The sequence below is a fragment of the Oncorhynchus kisutch genome, linkage group LG9 (assembly GCF_002021735.2).
Source record: "Oncorhynchus kisutch isolate 150728-3 linkage group LG9, Okis_V2, whole genome shotgun sequence".
Classification (NCBI taxonomy): Eukaryota; Metazoa; Chordata; class Actinopteri; order Salmoniformes; family Salmonidae; genus Oncorhynchus; species Oncorhynchus kisutch.
This window is the reverse complement of record NC_034182.2, coordinates 25,237,718-25,259,016: the sequence shown is the minus strand read 5'-3', so window position 1 is coordinate 25,259,016 and position 21,299 is coordinate 25,237,718. Positions and strand designations below refer to the sequence as shown.

General features: G+C 44.6%; 2 protein-coding genes across 3 annotated transcripts in view; one reads left to right on the top strand and one right to left on the bottom strand.

Annotated features, from left to right (window-relative positions):
- Nucleotides 1-1,402: 1,402 nt before the first annotated feature.
- On the top strand, nt 1,403-18,274 carry slc7a7 (solute carrier family 7 member 7). Of its 2 annotated transcripts, none has more exons than XM_020491462.2 (11): nt 1,403-1,538; nt 1,850-2,157; nt 4,118-4,770; nt 12,048-12,173; nt 12,450-12,594; nt 15,450-15,573; nt 15,768-15,871; nt 16,023-16,119; nt 16,523-16,672; nt 16,970-17,153; nt 17,455-18,274. In XM_020491462.2, the coding sequence occupies exons 3-11, from the start codon at nt 4,266-4,268 to the stop codon at nt 17,529-17,531; spliced, it is 1,512 nt and encodes a 503-aa protein (XP_020347051.1). In that variant the 5' UTR covers nt 1,403-1,538; nt 1,850-2,157; nt 4,118-4,265; the 3' UTR covers nt 17,532-18,274. The 2 variants fall into 2 exon arrangements, with proteins under 2 accessions (XP_020347051.1, XP_020347052.1); XM_020491463.2 differs by having other exon boundaries at nt 1,420-1,538; nt 1,907-2,157.
- Nucleotides 18,275-18,478: 204 nt separating this feature from the next.
- Nucleotides 18,479-21,299, bottom strand: part of oxa1l (OXA1L mitochondrial inner membrane protein) — an 8,424-nt gene continuing 5,603 nt past the window's right edge. The window contains exons 8-10 of the mRNA XM_031832235.1: nt 19,446-19,608; nt 19,184-19,264; nt 18,479-19,007 (exon numbers count right to left, since the gene is read on the bottom strand). Of these exons, the coding sequence (XP_031688095.1) occupies nt 18,859-19,007; nt 19,184-19,264; nt 19,446-19,608 (393 nt within the window). The 3' untranslated portion in view covers nt 18,479-18,858. The remainder of the gene's footprint in view (nt 19,008-19,183; nt 19,265-19,445; nt 19,609-21,299) is intronic.

The following is a 21,299-nucleotide window of genomic DNA, read 5'->3' as shown; positions in this document are numbered from 1 at the left end:
TTGATCAGTTGAGAATGCTTTATTAATGTTAATGGACAGCTAATATCTGCCTTTAATCGATGTATCATCAATGTTCAGTGGTGGAAAAAGTGCCCAATTTTCATACTTGAGTAAAAGTATAGATACCTTAATAGAAAGTTACTCAAGTAAAAGTCACCCAGTATAATACTATTTGAGAAAAGTCTAAATGTATTTGGTTCTAAATATACTTAAGTATTAAAAGTACACGTAATTGCTAAAATATACTTAAGTATCAAAACTAAAAGTATAAATAATTTGAAATTCCTTATATTAAGCAAAGCAGACAGCACCATTGTCTTGTATGGATAATCAAGGGCACAATCCAACGCTTTACAAATGATGCATTTGTGTTTAGTGAGTCCGCCAGATCAGAGGCAGTAGGGATGACCACATGTTATCTTGATAAAGTGCTTGAATTGGACCATTTTCCTGTCCTGCTAAGCATTCAAAATGTAACAAGTACTTTTGGGTGTCAAGTAAAATGTATGGAGTAAAAAGTACATTATTTTCTTTAGGAATGTAGTGAAGTAATATAAAAAGTTGTCAAAATTATAAATAGTCAAGTACAGATACCTAAATAAACGACATAAATAGTTCTTTAAAGTATTTATACTTAAGTACTTTACACCACTGTCAACGATCATGAATCACTTCAGGATGAAGTTTCAAAATCATTTTCCAAAACTAATGTTAATTATTTAAATATCTAACTACATCCAGAACAAAGTTCAAAGTTCTGCCAATCATGAACACTGACTCAACACAAAAGCAGATATACCACAATAAGCCTAATGATGTTTTAGAGGCAAGCTAGCAACTGGAAGATTGCCAGTTTGAATCCCGGGTCTGATGGAAAAAATCTGTCAGGAAGTGAGCTGGCAACTGGAGTGTTGCTGGTATCAAATCGTAGATAACATTACCTACCGTTGTGCCCTTGAGCAAGGCACGCAACCCCCCCACAACAACAGATCGTCGGGCACCCTCTCCAAAACCTATATGTGTATGTAGGTGTCTTTCAGAGGGGTTGGGTTAAAAGCAGAAGTCAAATTTCAGTAATTGGAACAACAAAATCTTAATCTTTAATTCTCAAACCGTTCATTTGCCAACGTTGAGGAATTGGAGGTGTGTAGCAAATTATGACCAGAAGACGGAGCTGTGTAACCAATTTTGGGCTCCCTTATCAATTACAATGATTCAATGCAGATAGTTCCTCACGTGTCTTCATCATTAAATCAAGATTGTTAACTATTTGATTCAACAATAATATAGTGGTTTCAAATATGATCACATGGCAAATACAATAAGTTAGGATAGTGATGAAAAATTCTAAGTGGCTTCGAGTCCTCAACATCCTTTGAATCGTACTTGAATCATTTCTTAGAGTGATTCATCATTCATTTGATTCCCACGCTGCTTTCTACTGTGCCAGATTATTGACGAGGACGAGCAAAGAAACATCAACAACATCATTGCCTAACATAATAGCCCAAAACTAAAACAAGCATCACCATCAACAGGTAGGCTAAAACAAGAATTAAAGAGTCATGTTGACTTTAATTGCCACAGCAGAAAGTATGCGTTAACTTGTGTTACAGTATTGCTTCCTCCTTTCCTCGCCCCAACCTGGGCTTCAACCAGGGTCCCTCTAAAATGCTACTAGCGCGCACCGGTTACGCTTTTGAATAGCCGAGTAAACATGATCAGGCCTGTTACTGCATTATTCATCAATTTGATGGGAAACATTACATTTTACAGTGAAACCCATTATCAGAACACAGGGGCATTATCCTCCATCTCTCTCCTCTTCGTTTCCCTGTCTCCTTGGTAGCATCTGGGACAGAAAACAGGTACACAGTTCATCAGCTGATCAACTGTGTACCTTCAGACTCCGGTAGGAGGGCGAGCAGGTTGGCGGAAGCCAAGTCAGAGCAGAGGACGCGGCGTGACGGACAGATAGGGAAGGGCATCAGTAGAGAGCGCACAGAGATATTTTGATCACTTTGTTACAATAGTGAGTAAAACAATGAGGGATGAAATGAACGTGGTATAAAAAGCTGCCACATAGGCTTTCAAGAAGAAGAGCAAGAGGACACCCAAGAAAAGGAAGCCAAGTTCAACTATAGCCACCTGGAAAAGGTAAAACCCCTGAATTAATTGGCATGTAACCTAACTAACCTACAGTAGCAATGCAGGGTTTTTACATTTATGTTATATATTTCAAATACAGAGAATGTAGTTTGACTGTAATTGTACATTTTACTATCTGTTTAACACGTGTTTTTTTCCCAGGAGCTATCGTAACATTACATATGAACTTCTAATGGCATTCCTATGTAGCTAACGTTCATCAATAAAATGCGCTGTGTCAACTCTGCAGCTTTGCCAGCTTTGCAATGAATAAGTCTCTGAGTTGGCCGAATGATTTCCGCTAACTTGTCATACTGAATAGTTTATTTCTAGCTTTGAGAGAGTGAGCGAGAGAGGAGAATAGAGATCAGAGAGAGAGCATATATTTCAGGTAGGACACAGCAACCTTGAGTGGTATATCTCTTTGAGTAGACTACTTATCAGTGCCTGCTTGGACCTTGCACCTCACTTCCAGGGCCTCTACTTGTGAACGTCTCCTGCCCTTCTGCCCTGCCCTTTGTAATCACGCGCTGAGACTAGGCTATCTACTGTCCTCCCCCAATCACTCTTTCTTTTCAACTGAACTCACATGCCAGGGCTGTCTATCTAGCTGCACTACTTCGCCATCTCTCCCCTTCTCCCCCACCCCGTCTCAACCCCACCACGGACTGTGTAGCCTACATCTCTACTGTATTCATTTGAGCTCTCTTTTCCTGGCGTCCTATGATGTAAGGTGCATTCATGTGATCAGACCTGTCTTTACTTCCTGTGTCAGGAGGACGATGCTCTGTCCCTGTGATATGATATGACTGCCTGTCATTGACCTGTTGTTTTGTACTGGAATTGATTTTCTCCAGAGCCACACAGCTCTATGGATTGACTCTGATTCTCTCTCTCTCACACACTCATTCACTCCCACCTGTTTTCTCCCCCCAAAAAATTGCTATTCTGATGGTATGTGTTCTTTTTCTATCAATTGGTCAATATGTCTATCTACTTCATTGCTCTCCTTGTTTCTACCAGTCTCCTGTTACTGTTTGCCTCTGGCCTAATTATGTTCTGGTCTAATTCTGTGTTGTTTTATCATCCCCTGTCTTGCTCTACAGGCCAAGTACTGTTCATCCAGTCCAATCAGCATTATTGTTCACTACGACACAGTTCCGTGGTCTATTCATATGTTTTTTAATCAACTCCCTCCCCTACCCTTCAGGGATCCCCAAAAACAACGTATCTTGTACCAGAAATAGCCATTAAGTCGCTGGTGGCCCTTGCCCTGGCCCCTCTCTCACACAGAGAAGTATGTGTGTGTGTGTGTGTGTGATAAAACTGTAGCTAGCCCAGGACCCCTGCCCGGCCCTGTCCCCTCTCTCACACAGAGCAGTGTGATGTGTGTGTTGTTTTGTTCATGTGCTGTCTGTCCTGACTGAGCATGTGTGATATACTGGCGCTGATGCACTAAGATGCATTAACACAGCATGTGTCTAGTCATTCAAACTCCACACATGCTGCTGAAGGTAATGAACTTTGCAAAACATGACGCTTTGGGTCAGCATGCTGTTGACTCCTAGCAAAGCTTGGTGTATGTCACTGTAGAATAGTTACAGTTAAGACTAAAAATATCACATTGGCAGTCAGTGACAGCCGGTAATGAACGTTATAGTGTTGTCAGGCCTGTGTGCCTCTCTCTCTCTCTCACTCTGTCAATACACTTAAGCTTAAAAGGTCATTTACTAAAACCCCTAATGGCTCTCAAATTGCCATCTGTGAAACCCTATCCGATAACCAACAGCGTGTGTGTGTGTCTGTTAACATTTGTGTTTGTGAATTGTATTCAGTTAGTTACCAAGGTATCACAAACAAACATTTATGTACAAAAAAAAAGAAAAAGAACTGAAGGTTCCATTTGATGACAGCTTGGTTTCCACAGCAACACCCAAACACTCTCTTGTATGTCTCTTTTTTTCCACAGATGTCAGAGGGACCCTCATAGCTGGAAAACAACTTTACCTAAGCTCTTATAACCAATCCTCTCCACCAACTGACTGATTGACAGCCACCTGGTCCAATCACTGTTGCTCACTTCCCCACATCCCATCTCCAACCTCCACTCCACCACAATGGCGTCTTACAGCCCCGCCCCCACGCAAGCACACGCCACCAACGGCAGGTCGCCATCGCTCAAGTCGGGCGACTCGGGGGGCGACAACGATTCCATGAAGCTGAAGAAGGAGATCTCTCTCCTGAACGGCGTGTGTCTCATCGTGGGCAACATGATTGGCTCGGGCATCTTCGTCTCGCCTAAAGGTGTGTTAATCTACAGCGCCTCCTATGGGCTGTCGCTGGTAGTGTGGACCATCGGTGGTATCTTCTCTGTGTTCGGGGCCTTGTGTTATGCCGAGCTGGGGACCACCATCACCAAGTCAGGGGCCAGTTATGCTTACATCCTGGAGGCCTTCGGAGGGTTCCTGGCCTTCATCAGGCTGTGGACTTCCCTGTTGATCATAGAGCCCACCAGCCAGGCGGTCATAGCCATCACCTTCTCTAACTACATGGTGCAGCCCGTCTTCCCCACCTGCATAGCCCCCTACCTGGCTAACCGCATGCTGGCAGCGGCCTGTATATGTGAGTATGTTATAGTCATTGTGTATGGGGGGGTGGGGGGGGGTTCTTGTTGGTGTGTTGGTGCAGTACTGTTCCACTGTCTCTACTGTAGCTTGGGCCCTGGGTTTTTCCTAACCACTGGAACTTATCAAGAAAAACTCTGGGCCCCAACCATAGTATTGGCAAGGACTTTGCATAGTGACTGTGTGTGCGTTCACAGTCCCGTTTGTGCTAAACGTGGATATATGGGTTTTATGCGCCTCTCTTTGTGGGAAAGGGGAACAGAAAGTAAATGACGGCATACCCACGTCAAGCACCTCAGCAACCGAAGGGAACACTAGAGGTTGAAAGAGGAACAGCGAGGGGAGGACAGAGACAACAGACTACAACACGTGCTTCCTGTCTAAAAGACCGAAGATAGGGGAAAGGAGAATCCACTCAACTATTTTAAAATGTCTGTGTGACTTGTCTTATCACATGACCTGACCAGATGAAACTGCAAGCATAGCCTGTGACCCATGACAATAGTGTACTGTAAATTGATAATTTATAAACCAAGGGAGACGAGGATGAATAGAGGTTTGTAAGGTAATATGTAGAGAGCAGAGTGAGAGTGTTGAGACATGGATATTGTTCTAGCTGATTAGTAGTAAACTGGACCTCAGCACAACCACTCACAGTCATATTATTCTTGTGAGTTTGACAGACATTAGTAGGTTACGTATTAGACAGACTACTGGAACAGATTGATAGGGGCTCACGAGTGGCGCAGCGGTCTAAGGCACTGCATCTCAGTGCAAGAGGTGTCGCTATAGTACCTGGTTCGATTCCAGGCTGTATCACGGCCCGGGATTGGGAGTCCCATCAATTGGCACAATTGACCCAACGTCGTCTGGGTTAGGGCTTGGCTACGGTTGGTTGTCATTGCAAATAAGAATTTGTTCTTAACGGACATGCCTAGTTAAATAAAGGTTATATTTTTAAAAATGTTTTCAAAATAACAAACAGAATATTAGCAACAAGATGGAACCCTGAGTCAACGAGACAGAAGTCTACTACGGAAACCAGATGGAACACTGTTACAATATTTACTAAAGTAATAATTAACACTCAATCATCTAATTACAACACACACACTTAGATAAACAATGCTTTGAGGACTGTGAATGTGCTGATAGCTGCTAGTTAAAAAGGTAAATGTATTTTCTACTTCAAGACTCTGACTCCGGTCTTGAAGCATGGCAAAGAAGTGAACCATAACCGCAGTTCTAGGATCAGATTTCTCTGCACCCCATCCTTACCTTAACCATCAAGTGGATGGGAAAATACCTGATCCTGTATCAGTGGTTACAGGCGTTAGGGGACTTCAACAGCCAATGAAAAGACCAGTAACACCCCCAGGTAGAAATGAGCTATTACCACAGCTATAGGATCAGATTACCCTACTGTCAACCCCAACCTTAACCATCAGGCTGATTGAAAAATACCTGATCCTGTATCGGTGGTTAGGAGTACTCCGTACACCACAGGACTGCGCGAACCATGGCAGATGTCAATCTTCCCTGTATTTTGACCTCCCCTCACATCTGGTCCAGATCTAGACTATCCAACAGGACCAACCTGATCTACACCCTTCCACCCTTCTAGCCTTTCACTGTCAATACAACCACGCCTTGGACATCTGTGTTGCCAGCTACGCTCTGTCAGTCATCTGTTAGTCCAGATCACTCACTGTCTCTGTCTGGACCGGTCTGGGTGGTGTGATATGTTATGTTTAACCTTTTACTGCAGTGGGCTAAATCAGGGTCACATAGTGTTTCTTGGTAGTCTTAAACAAATCTACTTTGAAACAAAAGTATACACCTCACATACATGGTTATGGGCTTAAAGAAAGAAGACACCTGTACCGTGTCAGATATAGAGTTTGCGTCCCAATATTGCACTTTATATACATCACAGAAGACTGAAATACACTACATGACCAAAATGTGGACACCTGCTTGTCAAACATCTCATTCCAAAATCATGGACATTAATATGGAGTTGGTCTCCCCCTTTGCTGCTATAACAGCCTCCACTCTTCATGGAAGGCTGTCCACTTGATGTTGGAAGATTGCAGCAGGGACTTGCTTCCATTCAGCCACAAGAGCATTAGTGAGGTCGGGCACTGATGTTGTTAGTCCTGGCTCGCAGTCTGCATAATAGGGCTCTGTGCAGACCAGTCAAGTTTTTCCACACCGATCTCGACAAACCATTTCTGTATGGAACTCGCATTGTGCACGGGGGCATTGTCATGATAAAACAGGAAAGGTCCTTCCCCAAACTGTTGCCACAAAGTTGGAAGCACAGAGTCGTCTACAATGTCATTGTCTGCTGTACCATTAAGATTTCCCTTCACTGGAACTAAAGGGGCCTAGCCCAAACCATGAAAAACAGCCCCAGACCATTGGCACTATGCATTGGGGCAGGTAGCGTTCTCCAGTCCGGACTGCCACATAATAAAGCGTGATTCGTCATTCAAGAGAACGCGTTTCCACTGCGAAGCTCCCGACGAACATTTATTGTGCTGACGTTGCTTCCAGAGAAGGTTTGGAAACTCGGTAGTGAGTGTTGCAACCGAGGACCGACGATTTTTACGGGCTACGCGCTTCAGCACTCATCATCCAGTTCTGTGAACATCTGTGGCCTACCACTTCGCTTCCCAATAAAAGCACTTACAGTTGACAGGGGCAGCTCGAGCAGAGCAGGAATTTGCCGAAATGACTTGTTGGAAAGGTAGCATCCTATGACGGTGCCACGTTGAAAGTCACTGAGCTCTTCAGTAAGGCCATTCTACTGCCAATGTTTGTCTATGGAGATTGCATATCTGTGTGCTTGATGATACATACCTGTCAGCAACAGGTGTTGCTGAAATAGCCAAATCCACTAATTTGAAGGGGTGTCCACATACTTTTGTATATACAGTTCCTTGCAAAACTATTCTACTTATTTTGTTGCATTACAACCTGTAATTTAAATAGATTTTTATTTGGATTTCATGTAATGGACATACAAAATAGTTCAAATTGGTGAAGTGAAATGAAAAAATTACTTGTTTAAAAAATATTTATAACTGAAAAGTGGTTGATGCATATGTATTCACCCCCTTTGCTATGAAGCCCCTAACTAAGATCTGGTGCAACCAATTACCTTCAGAAGTCACATAATTAGTTAGATTGCACACAGGTTGACTTTATTTAAGTGTCACATGATCTGTCACACGATCTCAGTATATATACACCTGTTCTGAAAGGCCCCAGAGCCTGCAACGCCACTAAGCAAGGGGCACCACCAAGCAAGTGGCACTATGAAGACCAAGGAGATCTCCAAACAGGTCAGAGACAAAGTTGTGGAGAACAGATCAGGGTTGGGTTATATTTGTTTTATTATCAAACTTTGAACATCCCACGGAGCACCATTAAATCCATTATTAAAAAATGGAAATAATATGGCACCACAACAAACCTTCCAAGAGAGGGCTGCCCACTAAAACTCACAGACCAGGCAAGGACGGTATTAAAGCAGAGAAGCAAAAAAGAGACCAAAGATAACCCTGAAGGAGCTGCAAAACTCCACAGCGGAGATTGGAGTATCTGTCCATAGGACCACTTTAAGCCGTACACTCCACAGAGCTGGGCTCACGGAAGAGTGGCCAGAAAAAAAGCCATTGCTTAAAGAATAAAATAAGCGAACACGTTTGGTGTTCGCCAAAAGGCATGTGAGAGACTCCCCAAACATATGGAAGAAGGTACTCTGGTAGAGCTTTTTGGCCATCAAGGAAAATGCTATGTCTGGCGCAAACCCAACACCTCTCATCACCCCGAGAATACCATCCCCCCAGTGAAGCATGGTGGTGGCAGCATCATGCAGTGGGGATGTTTTTCATTGGCAGGTACTGGGAAACTGGTCAGAATTGAAGGAATGATGGATGGCGCTAAATATGGGGAACTTCTTGAGTGAAACCTTTTTCAGTCTTCCAGAGATTTGAGACTGGGACGGAGGTTCACCTTCCAGCAGGACAATGACCCTAAGCATACTGCTAAAGCAACCATTTGAACCATTTGACATAGAAACACTGGATTTTCTGCAGGTTTTTTAAAATAATGTTTATTAATTATGAAAAATATAACATTCCACCCATGACGCCACTAGAAGGCAATTTGGTAACTTGCCTGCAGGAAAGCTAAGAAGACCTCCTATTTATAGGAGACTGTTTTGGTCTATATCTTCATGTCTCTTCATACCTCGTTTGTGGGAGGAAGCGGGAGACGGTGTTATGGTTCCCCAGTGGTTATGGGGGAGGAAGGGGAGAAGGAGTTATGGTCAATGATGTACATTGGCCTGTATGTGTATATTTATGGTTCAAATTAGGACACTGACAGCGTAACAACACTAGGAAAACCGCAGGGTGCTATTATGAACCTTCTTTGTCTGGACCCTCTCTTTCAAAGATAATTAGTAAAAATCAAAATAACTTCACAGATCTTCATTGTAAAGGGTTTAAACACTGTTTCCCATGCTTGTTCAATGAACCATAAACAATTAATGAACAGGCACCTGTGGAACGGCCGTAAAGACACTAACAGTTTACAGACGGTAGGCAATTAAGGTCACAGTTATGGAAATTTAGGACACTAAAGAGGCCTCTCTACTGACTCTGGAAAAACACCAAAAGAAAGATGCCCAAGGTCCCTGCTCATCTGCATGAACATGCCTTAGGCATGCTGCAAGGAGGCATGAGGACTGCAGATGTGGCCAGGGCAATAAATTGCAATGTCCATACTGTAAGACGCCTAAGACAGCGCTACAGGGAGGCAGGATGGACAGCTGATCATTCTCTCAGTGGCAGACCACGTGTAACAACACCTGCACAGGATCAGTACATCCGAACATCACACCTGCAGGACAGGTACAGGATGGCAACAACAACTGCCCGAGTTACACCAGGAATGCACAATCCCTCCATCAGGGCTCAGACTGTCCGCAATAGGCTGAGAGAGGCTGGACTGAGGGCTTGTAGGCCTGTTGTAAGGCAGGTCCTCACCAGACATCACTGGCAACAACGTCGCCTATGGGCACAAACCCACTGTCGCTGGACCAGACAGGACTGGCAAAAAGTGTTCTTCTGGTCGGATTCACGTTCATTGTCGAAGGAATCGGCGTAACACAGAGGCCTGTACTCTGAGGCAGGACGATTTGGAGGTGGAGGGTCTGTCATGGTCTGGGGCGGTGTGTCACAGCATTATCGGACTGAGCTTGTTGTCATTGCAGACAATTTCAACACTGTGCGTTACAGGGAAGACATCCTCCTCCCTCATGTGGTACCCTTCCTGCAGGCTGATCCTGACATGACCCTCCAGCATGACAATGCCACCAGCCACACTGCTCGTTATGTGCGTGATTTCCTGCAAGACAGGAATGTCAGTGTTCTGCCATGGCCAGCGACGAGCCCGGATCTCAATCTCATTGAGCACGTCTGGGACCTGTTGGATTGGAGGGTGAGGGCTGGGGCCATTCCCCCCAGAAATGTCCGGGAACTTGCAGGTGCCTTGGTGGAAGAGTGGGGTAACATCTCACAGCAAGAACTGGCAAATCTGGTGCAGTCCATGATGAGCAGATGCACTGCAGTATTTAATGCAGCTGGTGGCCACACCAGATACTGACTGTTACTTTTTAATTTCTGTTAGTCACATGTCTGTGGAACTTGTTCAGTTTATGTCTCAGTTGTTGAATCTTATGTTCATACAAATATTAACATATGTTAAGTTTGCTGAAAATAAACACAGTTGAAAGGGAGAGGACATTTCATCTTTTGCTGAGTTTAGATATGAACTTGAGTGTTAATCATTTAGGCAAACACTGTATGGTACATGATATTATGGCTGCTTTGCATGAATATATTGCTAAGGAGCATTTTTAGTATTTTAAAGGTTCACTAAACATGATGTAGTGTGTGAGATTATATAGGGTGTCTCTAAAACGGCACTGATGAAAAGTAGTTTACTACATAGGGAATATGGTGACGTTTGGGATGTCACCATTTTGAAAGGAGGGATACATTGATACAAGGAGAACAGTAATGATTCAGACTGGACCATCCTATGGATCTATCTCCATGTAACTTTGTGAACTTGAAGGAACAAACACTGATAAGGACAGAGAGGGAGAGAGAGAGATAAGGTTAACTGGAAAACATGTTTTCTTAAAACTGGGGGAGCAGTGTACAAGGACACTGTTAGCAACTGTCTGTTTCTGTCAGTAAGTCGATTGGACAGCCAGTCTGTATCTGTCAGAAAGCCAGTCAGTTTGTCAGTAAGGTAGTCAGTCAGGCAGTCAGTGTGTATTTGTCAGTAAGCTAGTCAGTCAGGCAGCCAGTCTGTATTTGTAAGTAAGCTAGTCAGTCAGGTAGTTAGTGTGTATTTGTAAGTAGCTAGCCAGTCAGGCAGTCAGTGTGTATTTGTCAGTCAGGAAGCTAGACAGTCAGTCAGTGTGTATTTGTCAGTCAGGAAGCCAGACAGTCAGTCAGTGTGTATTTGTCAGTCAGGAAGCTAGACAGTCAGTCAATGTGTATTTGTCAGTCAGGAAGCTAGACAGTCAGTCAGTGTGTATTTGTCAGTCAGGAAGCTAGACAGTCAGTCAGTGTGTATTTGTCAGTCAGGAAGCTAGACAGTCAGTCAGTGTGTATTTGTCAGTCAGGAAGCTAGACAGTCAGTCAGTGTGTATTTGTCAGTCAGGAAGCCAGACAGTCAGTCAGTGTGTATTTGTCAGTCAGGAAGCTAGACAGTCAGTCAGTGTGTATTTGTCAGTCAGGAAGCTAGACAGTCAGTCAGTGTGTCAGTATGTTAGTGCTTTGACTAATGTTTTGTCGAGGTCTTTAAATCATTTCAAGGAGTGCACTTTATCTGTCTGCTCTCTGGTCTTTCCTTCTGTGGAAAACAACTGGCTGGACTGCTGCAGTCAGCAGCCTCATTTCCTCAAGCTACGCAGACTCTAAAACTAGAACACGCACACACGTACATGTCAGCGTAGTGGCCAATCAGAGTCCAGACTTGCTCATCCACAAGGAATTCTGACTCTCAGGGACCCCGTTATGTAGATAGAGAAGCCTACACTGAGGTATAATGGTGTTGCTATAGTAGGCACCTCAGACCCATGCAGCTCAGCCCCACAATGCAGTGTGTGTGCGTGTGTGGGTGCGCTCCGTCTCTCTGTCTCACTCTGCAGTAACGTAGATCTTAATGTCTGTGTTTCTCCCACAGGTTTGCTGACCTTTGTGAACTGTGCCTATGTGAAGTGGGGGACGCGTGTCCAGGACTTCTTCACCTATGCTAAGGTCATCGCCCTCATCGCTGTCATCATCACCGGCCTGTTCAAGATAAGCCAAGGTACCGATGACAGGATGTCTCCCACTCAATACAAATCACTAATATCGTACAAATATTCACCCATCCATCCACTATACGGTACATTCACAGACACAGACATGCACACTGTGAACACTCGGACATGTTCCTTAACATACATTTATTTGACATAACTTACATATTAATATCTTATATTGACATGCATTCATTTGCACCAGTGAATGTATGTTATTTATGTACGTGTTATAATGTGTGTGTGTGTGTGTGTGTGTGTGTGTGTGTGTGTGTGTTCCTCAGGTCAGACACAGAACTTTGAGGGCATGTTTGAGGGCTCGTCGACGGATCCAGGAAACATAGCTCTGGCGCTTTACTCTGCTCTGTTCTCTTACTCCGGATGGGACACACTGAACTTCGTCACGGAGGAGATCAAAAACCCAGAGAGGTTAGGGGGGAGACAGGGAGGGCAGGATGAAGGCACCAGTGGGTAAAGGGTTAACCCTCTGTAAGGAATGAGTAGTAGTGAAGGAGTAGAGGATGGGTAGCAATGAGAGTATAGTGAATGGAGGCTTAGATATATGGAAGGAGTTAAGGCAGTGGTGGAAAAAGTAGACAACTGAGTAAAGATACCTTAATAGAAAATGACGTGAAGATGAAGTGAAAGTTATCCAGTAAAATACTACTTGAGTAAAAGTCTAAAGGTATTTGGTTTTAAATATACTTAAGGATCAAAGTAAATGTTATTGCAAAAAAGATACTAAGTATCAAAATCATTTCAAATTGCTCATATTAAGCAAACCATAAGGCACAATGTCCTTGTTATTTTAATGTATGGGTAGCCAGTGGCACACTACAACACGCAGACATAATTTACAAATGAGTCCGCCAGAGCAGAGGCAGTAGGGATGACCAGGGATGTACTCTTGATAAGTGCGTGAATTGGACCATTTTCCTGACCTGCTAAGCATTGAAAATGTAACTACTACACCGGCTCTGATGCTCGTCGGAGATGGCAGGGCTTGAAAACTATTATGGACTACACAGGGAAACCCAGACGCGAGCTGCCCAGTGAGCCTACCAGACGAGCTAAATGCCTTTTATGCTCGCTTCGAAGCAAGCAACACTGAAGCATGCACGAGAGCACCAGCTGTTTTGGATGACTGTGTGATAACATTCACAGGTCAACATTCACAAAGCCACAGGGCCAGATGGATTACCAGGACGTGTACTCAAAAGCATGCATGGACCAACTGGCAATTGTCTTCACTGACATTTTCAACCTCTCCCTGACTGAGTCTGTAATACCTACATGTTTCAAGCAGCCCACCATAGTCCCTGTGCCCAAGGAAGCGACGGTAATCTGCCTAAATGATTACCGCCCTGTAGCACTCACGTCGGTAGCCATGAAGTGCTTTGAAAGGCATCAACAGCATCCTCCCGGATACCCTAGACCCACTCCAATTCGCATACCGCCCAAACAGATCCACAGATGACGCAATCTCAATCGCACTCCACACTTCCCTTTCCCACCTGGACAAAAGTAACACCTATGTGGGAATGCTGTTCATTGACTACAGCTCAGCGTTCAACACCATAGTGCCCACGAAGCTCATCACTAAGCTAAGGACCCTGGGACTAAACCCCTCCCTCTGCAACTGGATCCTAGACTTCCTGACAGGCCGCCCCCAGGTGGTAAGGGTAGGCAACAACACATCTGCCACTGATCCTCAACACAGGGGCCCCTCAGGGGTATGTACTTATTCCTCTCCTGTACTCCCTGTTCACCCACGACTGCGTGGCCAAACACGACTCCAACACCAACTCCAATCATTAAGTTTGCTGACGACACAACAGTGGTAGGCCTGATCACCCACAACAATGAGACAGCTTATAGGGAGGAGGTCAGAGACCTGGCAATGTGGTGCCAGGACAACAACCTCTCCCTCAATGTGAGCAAGACAAAGAAGCTGATCGTGGACTACAGGAAAAGGCAGGCCGAACGGGCCCCATTTAAGATCAACGGGGCTGTAGGAGAGCGGGTCGAGAGTTTTCAAGTTCCTTGGTGTCCACATCATCAACGATCTATCATGGTCCAAACACACCAAGACAGTCGTGAAGAGGGCATGACAAAACCCATTCCCCCTCAAGAGACTGAAAAGATTTGTCATGGGTCCCCAGATCCTCAAAAAGAGAGCAACCTGACCAGTTGCATCACTGCCTGTATGGCAACTGCTCAGCATCTGACCGTAAGGCACTACAGAGGGTAGTGCGTACAGCCCAGTGCATCACTGGGGCCAAGCTTCCTGCAATCCAGGACCTATATAACAGGTGGTGTCAGAGGAAAGCCATTAAAATGACCCCATGTGTATATATATATAGCCTTGTTGTTATGTTATTGTGTAACTTTTTATTATGTTTTACTTTAGTTTATTTGGTAAATATTTTCTTAACTCTTCTTGAACTGCACTGTTGGTTAAGGGCTTGTAAGTAAGCACTTCACAGTAGGGTCTACACTTGTAGACGGCGCATGTGACAAATCGGTGCATGTGACAAATAAAGTTTGATTTGATTTAATACTTTTTTCAGCCAGGGAAAATGTATGGAGTAAAAAGTACATTATTTTCTTTAGGAATGTAGTGAAGTGAAAGTTGTCATAAAATATGTATAGTATAGTAAAGTGCAGATCAACCCCAAAAAAAGACTTAACGTAGTACTGTAAACTATTTTTACTTTAAGTACTTTACATCACTGAGTAGAAGGATGAGAGGGCATAGGTGTAGAAGGAATGGGAGACTTGAGAGGATGCAAGTGTAATAAGGAGAGGGGTAGGAGTATGTAGGAATATATGGAGTGGTTGCGATTGGTAGAGAATGTCAAGTAATAGTGGTTTGATGAGGCAAGGATGGGAGGTATGGAAAGGGATAACCTACTGAATGGGTAGTGGTGTTTTATGCAGGGGAAGGCGAGGGGCTCTTCCTCCTGAGGGAAGGATTTATCTGATCCCCTTGGCTCTGATTCGCACACTTAAACGCTGATGAAATGGAGCAAGACAGACATGACTGGATCACAAGCTACTTCCAGGAGTTCTCAGGCAGATTACGTGACAAGCACACCCCGCCTCCTCCCTCTGCTCCTCCCCCCTGCTCCTCCTCCTCCTCCGACTCAACTCTTGACCCGTTCACTCATGGAGAACCCTGGATGTTTCCGAGCCATCCTAAATGTTTTCGTACTTGCTGTGTTGTTTTCTAAAAATCTATGTGTCTCTGTCTCCCCCTGGTGTTTTGTTTGTGTGATCTACAGGAACCTGCCCCTGGCCATCGCCATCTCCATGCCCATCGTCACTGTGATCTACATCCTGACCAATGTTGCCTACTACACTGTGCTGCCCATTCCCGCCATCCTGGACAGTGACGCTGTGGCTGTGGTAAGTTCACTTCGGATCGAAATAGGATTCCCTGTACATGACACAACATAAAGCCGGTTCTATACAGTATGTCAGATGTTTACAATTCTATCCGCAGTATCATCCCATTGAATAAGCCCTAAATTACTTTGTCATAGGATGTACTGTAAGCGTTTTGAATTGGTGTAGTATAAGATATGTTTTTATTCCCCCAGACGTTTGCAGACCAGGTGTTTGGCGTGATGAACTGGACCATCCCTCTAGCGGTGGCTCTCTCCTGCTTCGGAGGACTCAACGCTTCTATCCTGGCTGCCTCCAGGTGAATTAGAATGACATGGCGGATACGCGTCTTAACTATCATTATCGCATCATCATCCTCCTCTTCATCATCGTTACTGTTATCACTGATCCTCTCCTCCTTATTTGACCGACACGCGATAACCCTGTGTGTGTGTGTGTGTTCCCTGCAGGCTGTTCTTCGTGGGCTCCAGGGAGGGCCATCTCCCAGACTACCTCTGCATGATCCACGTCACCCGCTACACCCCCATCCCCGCACTGCTCTTCAACGTCAGTCATCCCGCAAAACCAGTCTGTGTGTGTGTGTGTGTGTGTGTGTGTGTGTGGTGCGTCTGTCTGACTGTCTGTTGAAAAATGTACATTTCCATTGTCTTACGAGTTGTTTTCATTGTTCAGTTTTGCATTTGTCCGAGTTCTGTGTCAACGTTCTGCTTCTGCGTCTACCGAAAATTTGGACCCATCGTTTTGTCTGCCTCCGGGTTCCGTCTGTCCCAGAAATCTGCCTACCTGTCTCAGCAGTCCTTTATTTTAACCCGTTGTTCTGTCTGCCTCAGCGCACTGTTTGTCTGTCTGTCTGTCCTGTAGAGTTCAGCTCTCCCTCTTTCTACAGTGTCTCTGAAACATAGTCTGTATGTACAGTATATTGACATAGTGCTGTTGCTCTATGCTATAGGGTGCCATGGCTCTGGTCTATCTGTGTGTGGAGGACATCTTTAAACTGATCAACTATTACAGCTTCAGCTACTGGTTCTTTGTGGGCCTGTCTATCCTGGGACAGCTGTACCTGCGCTGGAAACAGCCAGACAGAGTCCGACCCCTCAAGGTAACACAATCGTCCACACATTCACCTTTAACACCAATAGGCTCAGCACAAAACACTGTAGCCTATAGACATATTCAAATGCAAACTTCCATTGGTGTAATGTCTGAAGCGTTTGTACTGTAATTCACAATAGTTTTGAATCTCTTTCACTGTTTGACGTCAATACCAGACCCTGTTTGATAGTTATGACATAACTCTTCCTCTCTCCCCCTCTCTCTCTCTCTCCCCCTCTTTCTCCCTCTCTCTTTCTCCCTCTCTCTCTCTTTCCCTCTCTCTCTCTCTCTCTCCCTCTATCAGCTCAGTCTGTTCTTCCCAATCATCTTCTGTTTCTGCACCGTGTTCCTAGTGGTGGTTCCAATCTACAGTGACACTATCAACTCTCTGATTGGCATCGGCATCGCCCTATCAGGAGTCCCCGTTTACTTCCTGTGTATCTACACTCCCGCCACCAAAAGGCCCATGTGGCTCCGCAGGTTCTTTGGTAAGAATCAGATGAATGTTTGAATTTAGTATAGTGTTGCAAAAATCTGGGGACTTTACCCAAATTCCCAGTGTTTCTGGAAAATCCCAGGGAATCTACCAAACCAGGATTTCTGGAAAACCTGGGAACTTTGGGGAAATTACTGGAATTTTGTATGACATGAGTTATGTAAGTACATTATTTTGTATGCCAACATTTTTATGTACATTCTTCAACCAAAGTGCACCTCTCATGCTATTGCTAATGTCACTACATTGATGATGTATTTGATGGATAGGTCTCTCATCCTCTCTCCCTCTAGCCAACTTTGGTCTGTTGATTCAGAAGGTGTGCTATTCTGTTGTGACTGAGTTGGATGTCATAGAAAAGTTGGAGTGAAGAGATAAGAACCAACACTGAAGACGCACAAAACACTTCCTGGCCAGTATTTCCCTCAGCCATGGGCTGCTGATTCAAACGGCAGCCATTCATTGGACCAATTATCGCCATGATATGTTCATGTTCATTGGACGATGGGGTCGTTCTACGGCCAGGATGACACTCCAGCTGCCTCTGAGGACGTTCCACACACACTCCTGATGTATCAATACTAAACCATTCCTATGCCTTACATATTTTACTCAAATACTGATATTTATGATCTTTCAATATAGGCATCTGCACAGGCAGCCCAATTCTGATCTGTTTCCACTAATTGGTCTTTTGACCAATCAGATCAGCTCTTTTGCCAATAATTGGGCAAAATATCAGAACGGGGCTGCCTTTATAAACACAGAGGTATAAGTCTACTAATACCTGTGAAGTGGCATTAATAAAATGTCATTATTGAATAACAAGAGATACTGAAGACATGTAGGAAAGAAATCTAATTAGCGGGTTAATTTGTTTTGTGGGTAGGTAGATCATCATTGAAACAGCACTGCTGACAATAAATGTCGTCTTTGGCATCACCTGTAGTGAGGACTAGAACAGTAGGTTGCTCTAGACACTTTTTTTGTGTTCTATGTAAATGTCTGTCCCACCTGAAGCTTTTAAGATCTTTGTGGGGGAGGGGGGTTGGTTGAGTCGATGGTTAGTCAAAGGTTTACACTGTATTTATAATAAATTACTGATAAATGTTACATGACTGACTTCTTCTAAATTCCCACCATGGATGAGTAGAATACAGACAGTAGTTGTAACCAGAGCGCTATATAGAAATCAACCAGGTTTTAGAACAGCTGCCATGTTAGCAACCTTTATTTTCTAAATATTTTTTATGTAGCAATACGAGACCACCGCCAACAAAATTAAATGACCCGCTGTAAAACAAGCAAAACAGGGCAGCGAATTTAACAATTTTTTATTGATTAGCATTCAAGTCAATAAATTGGATAACTTCTTAGCTCTTGAAAACTATCAGAAATAAGAACAGCACAACGGGGAACGGTCAATTTTGTGTGTGTATATATATGACTTAACAATTCCATTGCAGTCATTCCAATGGATATAATCACCTAAACGTTTTCCTGTTTTCAAATCAGAATTCAGGTTGTCATAATGTACACAGACTTAAGGCAACAGAAGTTTGCTCTTTATTTAGACTACATTTATGACAAACCCTGTGCGCCGCCCATGTCCTGTCTACCAATCCCTCCACACACTTCTCTCTCAATAAATATGCACACATAATTCATTGGGCCTTCAAACGGTCTGTCACTCTTCTTCAACCAATAGTCTCCTCCCATGGCCTCTTCTTACCACCGGTTGCCGGGGATGCTTGTTTTGCTTTGGCTGACTTGGTTGTTGCTGTTGCTGCAATGGATGGTGTCGACTGCTGTAGAGGGTTGTGAGTGAAGGTCTGTCTCAATGGACCTGGTTGAAGAGCCAAAATTTTAGGCTAAATAAAGATCCACGAGCGTTTTCACAGAGAAACAAAAGCATGTATCAAAGAGGATGTTAACATTCCATTTAGGAGTAAAAACACAGTAACGGTAAATATTGTTGATCCTAAGAAAGGGGTTGTGGTAAAAAGGCACCAGTGTTCTTACCTTTTGATGCAATATCCAGGTGGTTCTTGATCCTCCTCTCCCTCTCCTCCAACTGCTGGGCAAGCTGAGCATTCTTCCAGCCTATAGGAGGGACAGGTGACCACGTTTTAAAAAAGGGGGGGAAAGAGAATGTGTGTGAGAGTGAAAAGAAATGAAGGGGGAGAAAGAGAAGAGGAAAAAAGCTAATCCAACCACAAAAGAGAATCCTATTTTGACAGGTGACTCCATGACACATCCCCATCAGTCCCACAACCACACCCACCCTTCTTGATGGTCTCGAAGAAGCCGTCGTTCTGGGGCAGGGCGGAGGTAGGGTGTTCGATCCTCTCTGGGATCCTCAGCTTCTGTCTGACCAGGGGGTGTTTGAGCAGGGCCACTTGGGCCAGGGAGAAGCAGTTGGACGTCATCCAGTACGTAAACACCGCCTGGGGGGGCAGAGAGGAGAGGAACATGTATGTCAATCAACCAATCAAATCAATGAAATGTATTTATAAAGCCCTTTTTACATCTGCAGTTGTCATAAAGTGCTTTAATAGTAATCCCCTGGCCTAGACCACAAAGAGCAAGCAGAGGTGGAAGCAGAGGCATGTTTGTGAGATCACCCAACTAGCTATGATGCTCAGTCAAACAGACACACCTGTAACACAGCGAACCTGCTGGTGTTTTACCTCAATGAGACTAACCTGGATAAATAAAGGTTGAATAACAATTAAATGAACAAGCGTATCCAGGGCTACTAAATACATGTTATTGTTTGTAGAGGATGTGATGTAATATTATGATATTGCCACAGGGGGGAGCGAGCGAGAGCGTACAGGCCTTCATGGGTCCAAAATGTTGAACCCGTTCCCGAAATAGACCTGGGCCTTTTCCACCTGGACCCAGTATATATCTATATCTCTATTTTTTTTTTACACACACACACACACACACACACACACACACACACACACACACACACACGAGCGAGACATGATGTCCCAGATGTGCTCAATTGGATTCAGGTCTGGGGAACGGGCGGGCCAGTCCATAGCATCAATGCCTTCCTCTTGCAGGAACTGCTGACACACTCCAGCCACATGAGGTCTAGCATTGTCTTGCATTAGGAGGAACCCAGGGCCAACCGCACCAGCATATGGTCTCACAAGGGGTCAGAGGATCTCATCTCGGTACCTAATGGCAGTCAGGCTATCTCTGGCGAGCACATGGAGGGCAGTGCGGCCCCCCCAAAGAAATGCCACCCCACACTATGACTGACTCACCGCCAAACCGGTCATGCTGGAGGATGTTGCAGGCAGCAGAACATTCTCCACAGCATCTCCAGACTCTGTCACGTCTGTCACGTGCTCAGTGTGAACCTGCTTTCATCTGTGAAGAGCACAGGGCGCCAGTGGCGAATTTGCCGATCTCTGTGTTTTCTGGCAAATGCCAAACGTCCTGCACAGTGTTGGGCTGTAAGCACAACCCCCACCTGTGGACGTCAGGCCCTCATACCAGCCTCATGGAGTCTGTTTCTGACCGTTTGAGCAGACACATGCACATTTGTGGCCTGCTGGAGGTCATTTTGCAGGAATCTGGCAGTGCTCCTCCTTGCACAAAGGCGGAGGTAGCGGTCCTGCTGCTGGGTTGTTGCCCTCCTACGGCCTCCTCCACGTCTCCTGATGTACTGGCCTGTCTCCTGGTAGCGCCTCCATGCTCTGGACACTACGCTGACAGACACAGCAAACCTTCTTGCCACAGCTCGCATTGATGTGCCATCCTGGATGAGCTGCACTACCTGAGCCACTTGTGTGGGTTGTAGACTCCGTCTCATGCTACCACTAGAGTGAAAGCACCGCCAACATTCAAAAGTGACCAAAACATCAGCCAGGAAGCATAGGAACTGAGAAGTGGTCTGTGGTCCCCACCTGCAGAACCACTCCTTTATTGGGGGTGTCTTGCTAATTGTCTATAATTTCCACCCATTGTCTATTCAATTTGCACAACAGCATGTGAAATTTATTGTCAATCAGTGTTGCTTCCTAAGTAGACAGTTGGATTTCACAGAAGTGTGATTGACTTGGAGTTACATTGTGTTGTTTAAGTGTTCCCTTTATTTTTTTGAGCAGTGTATATA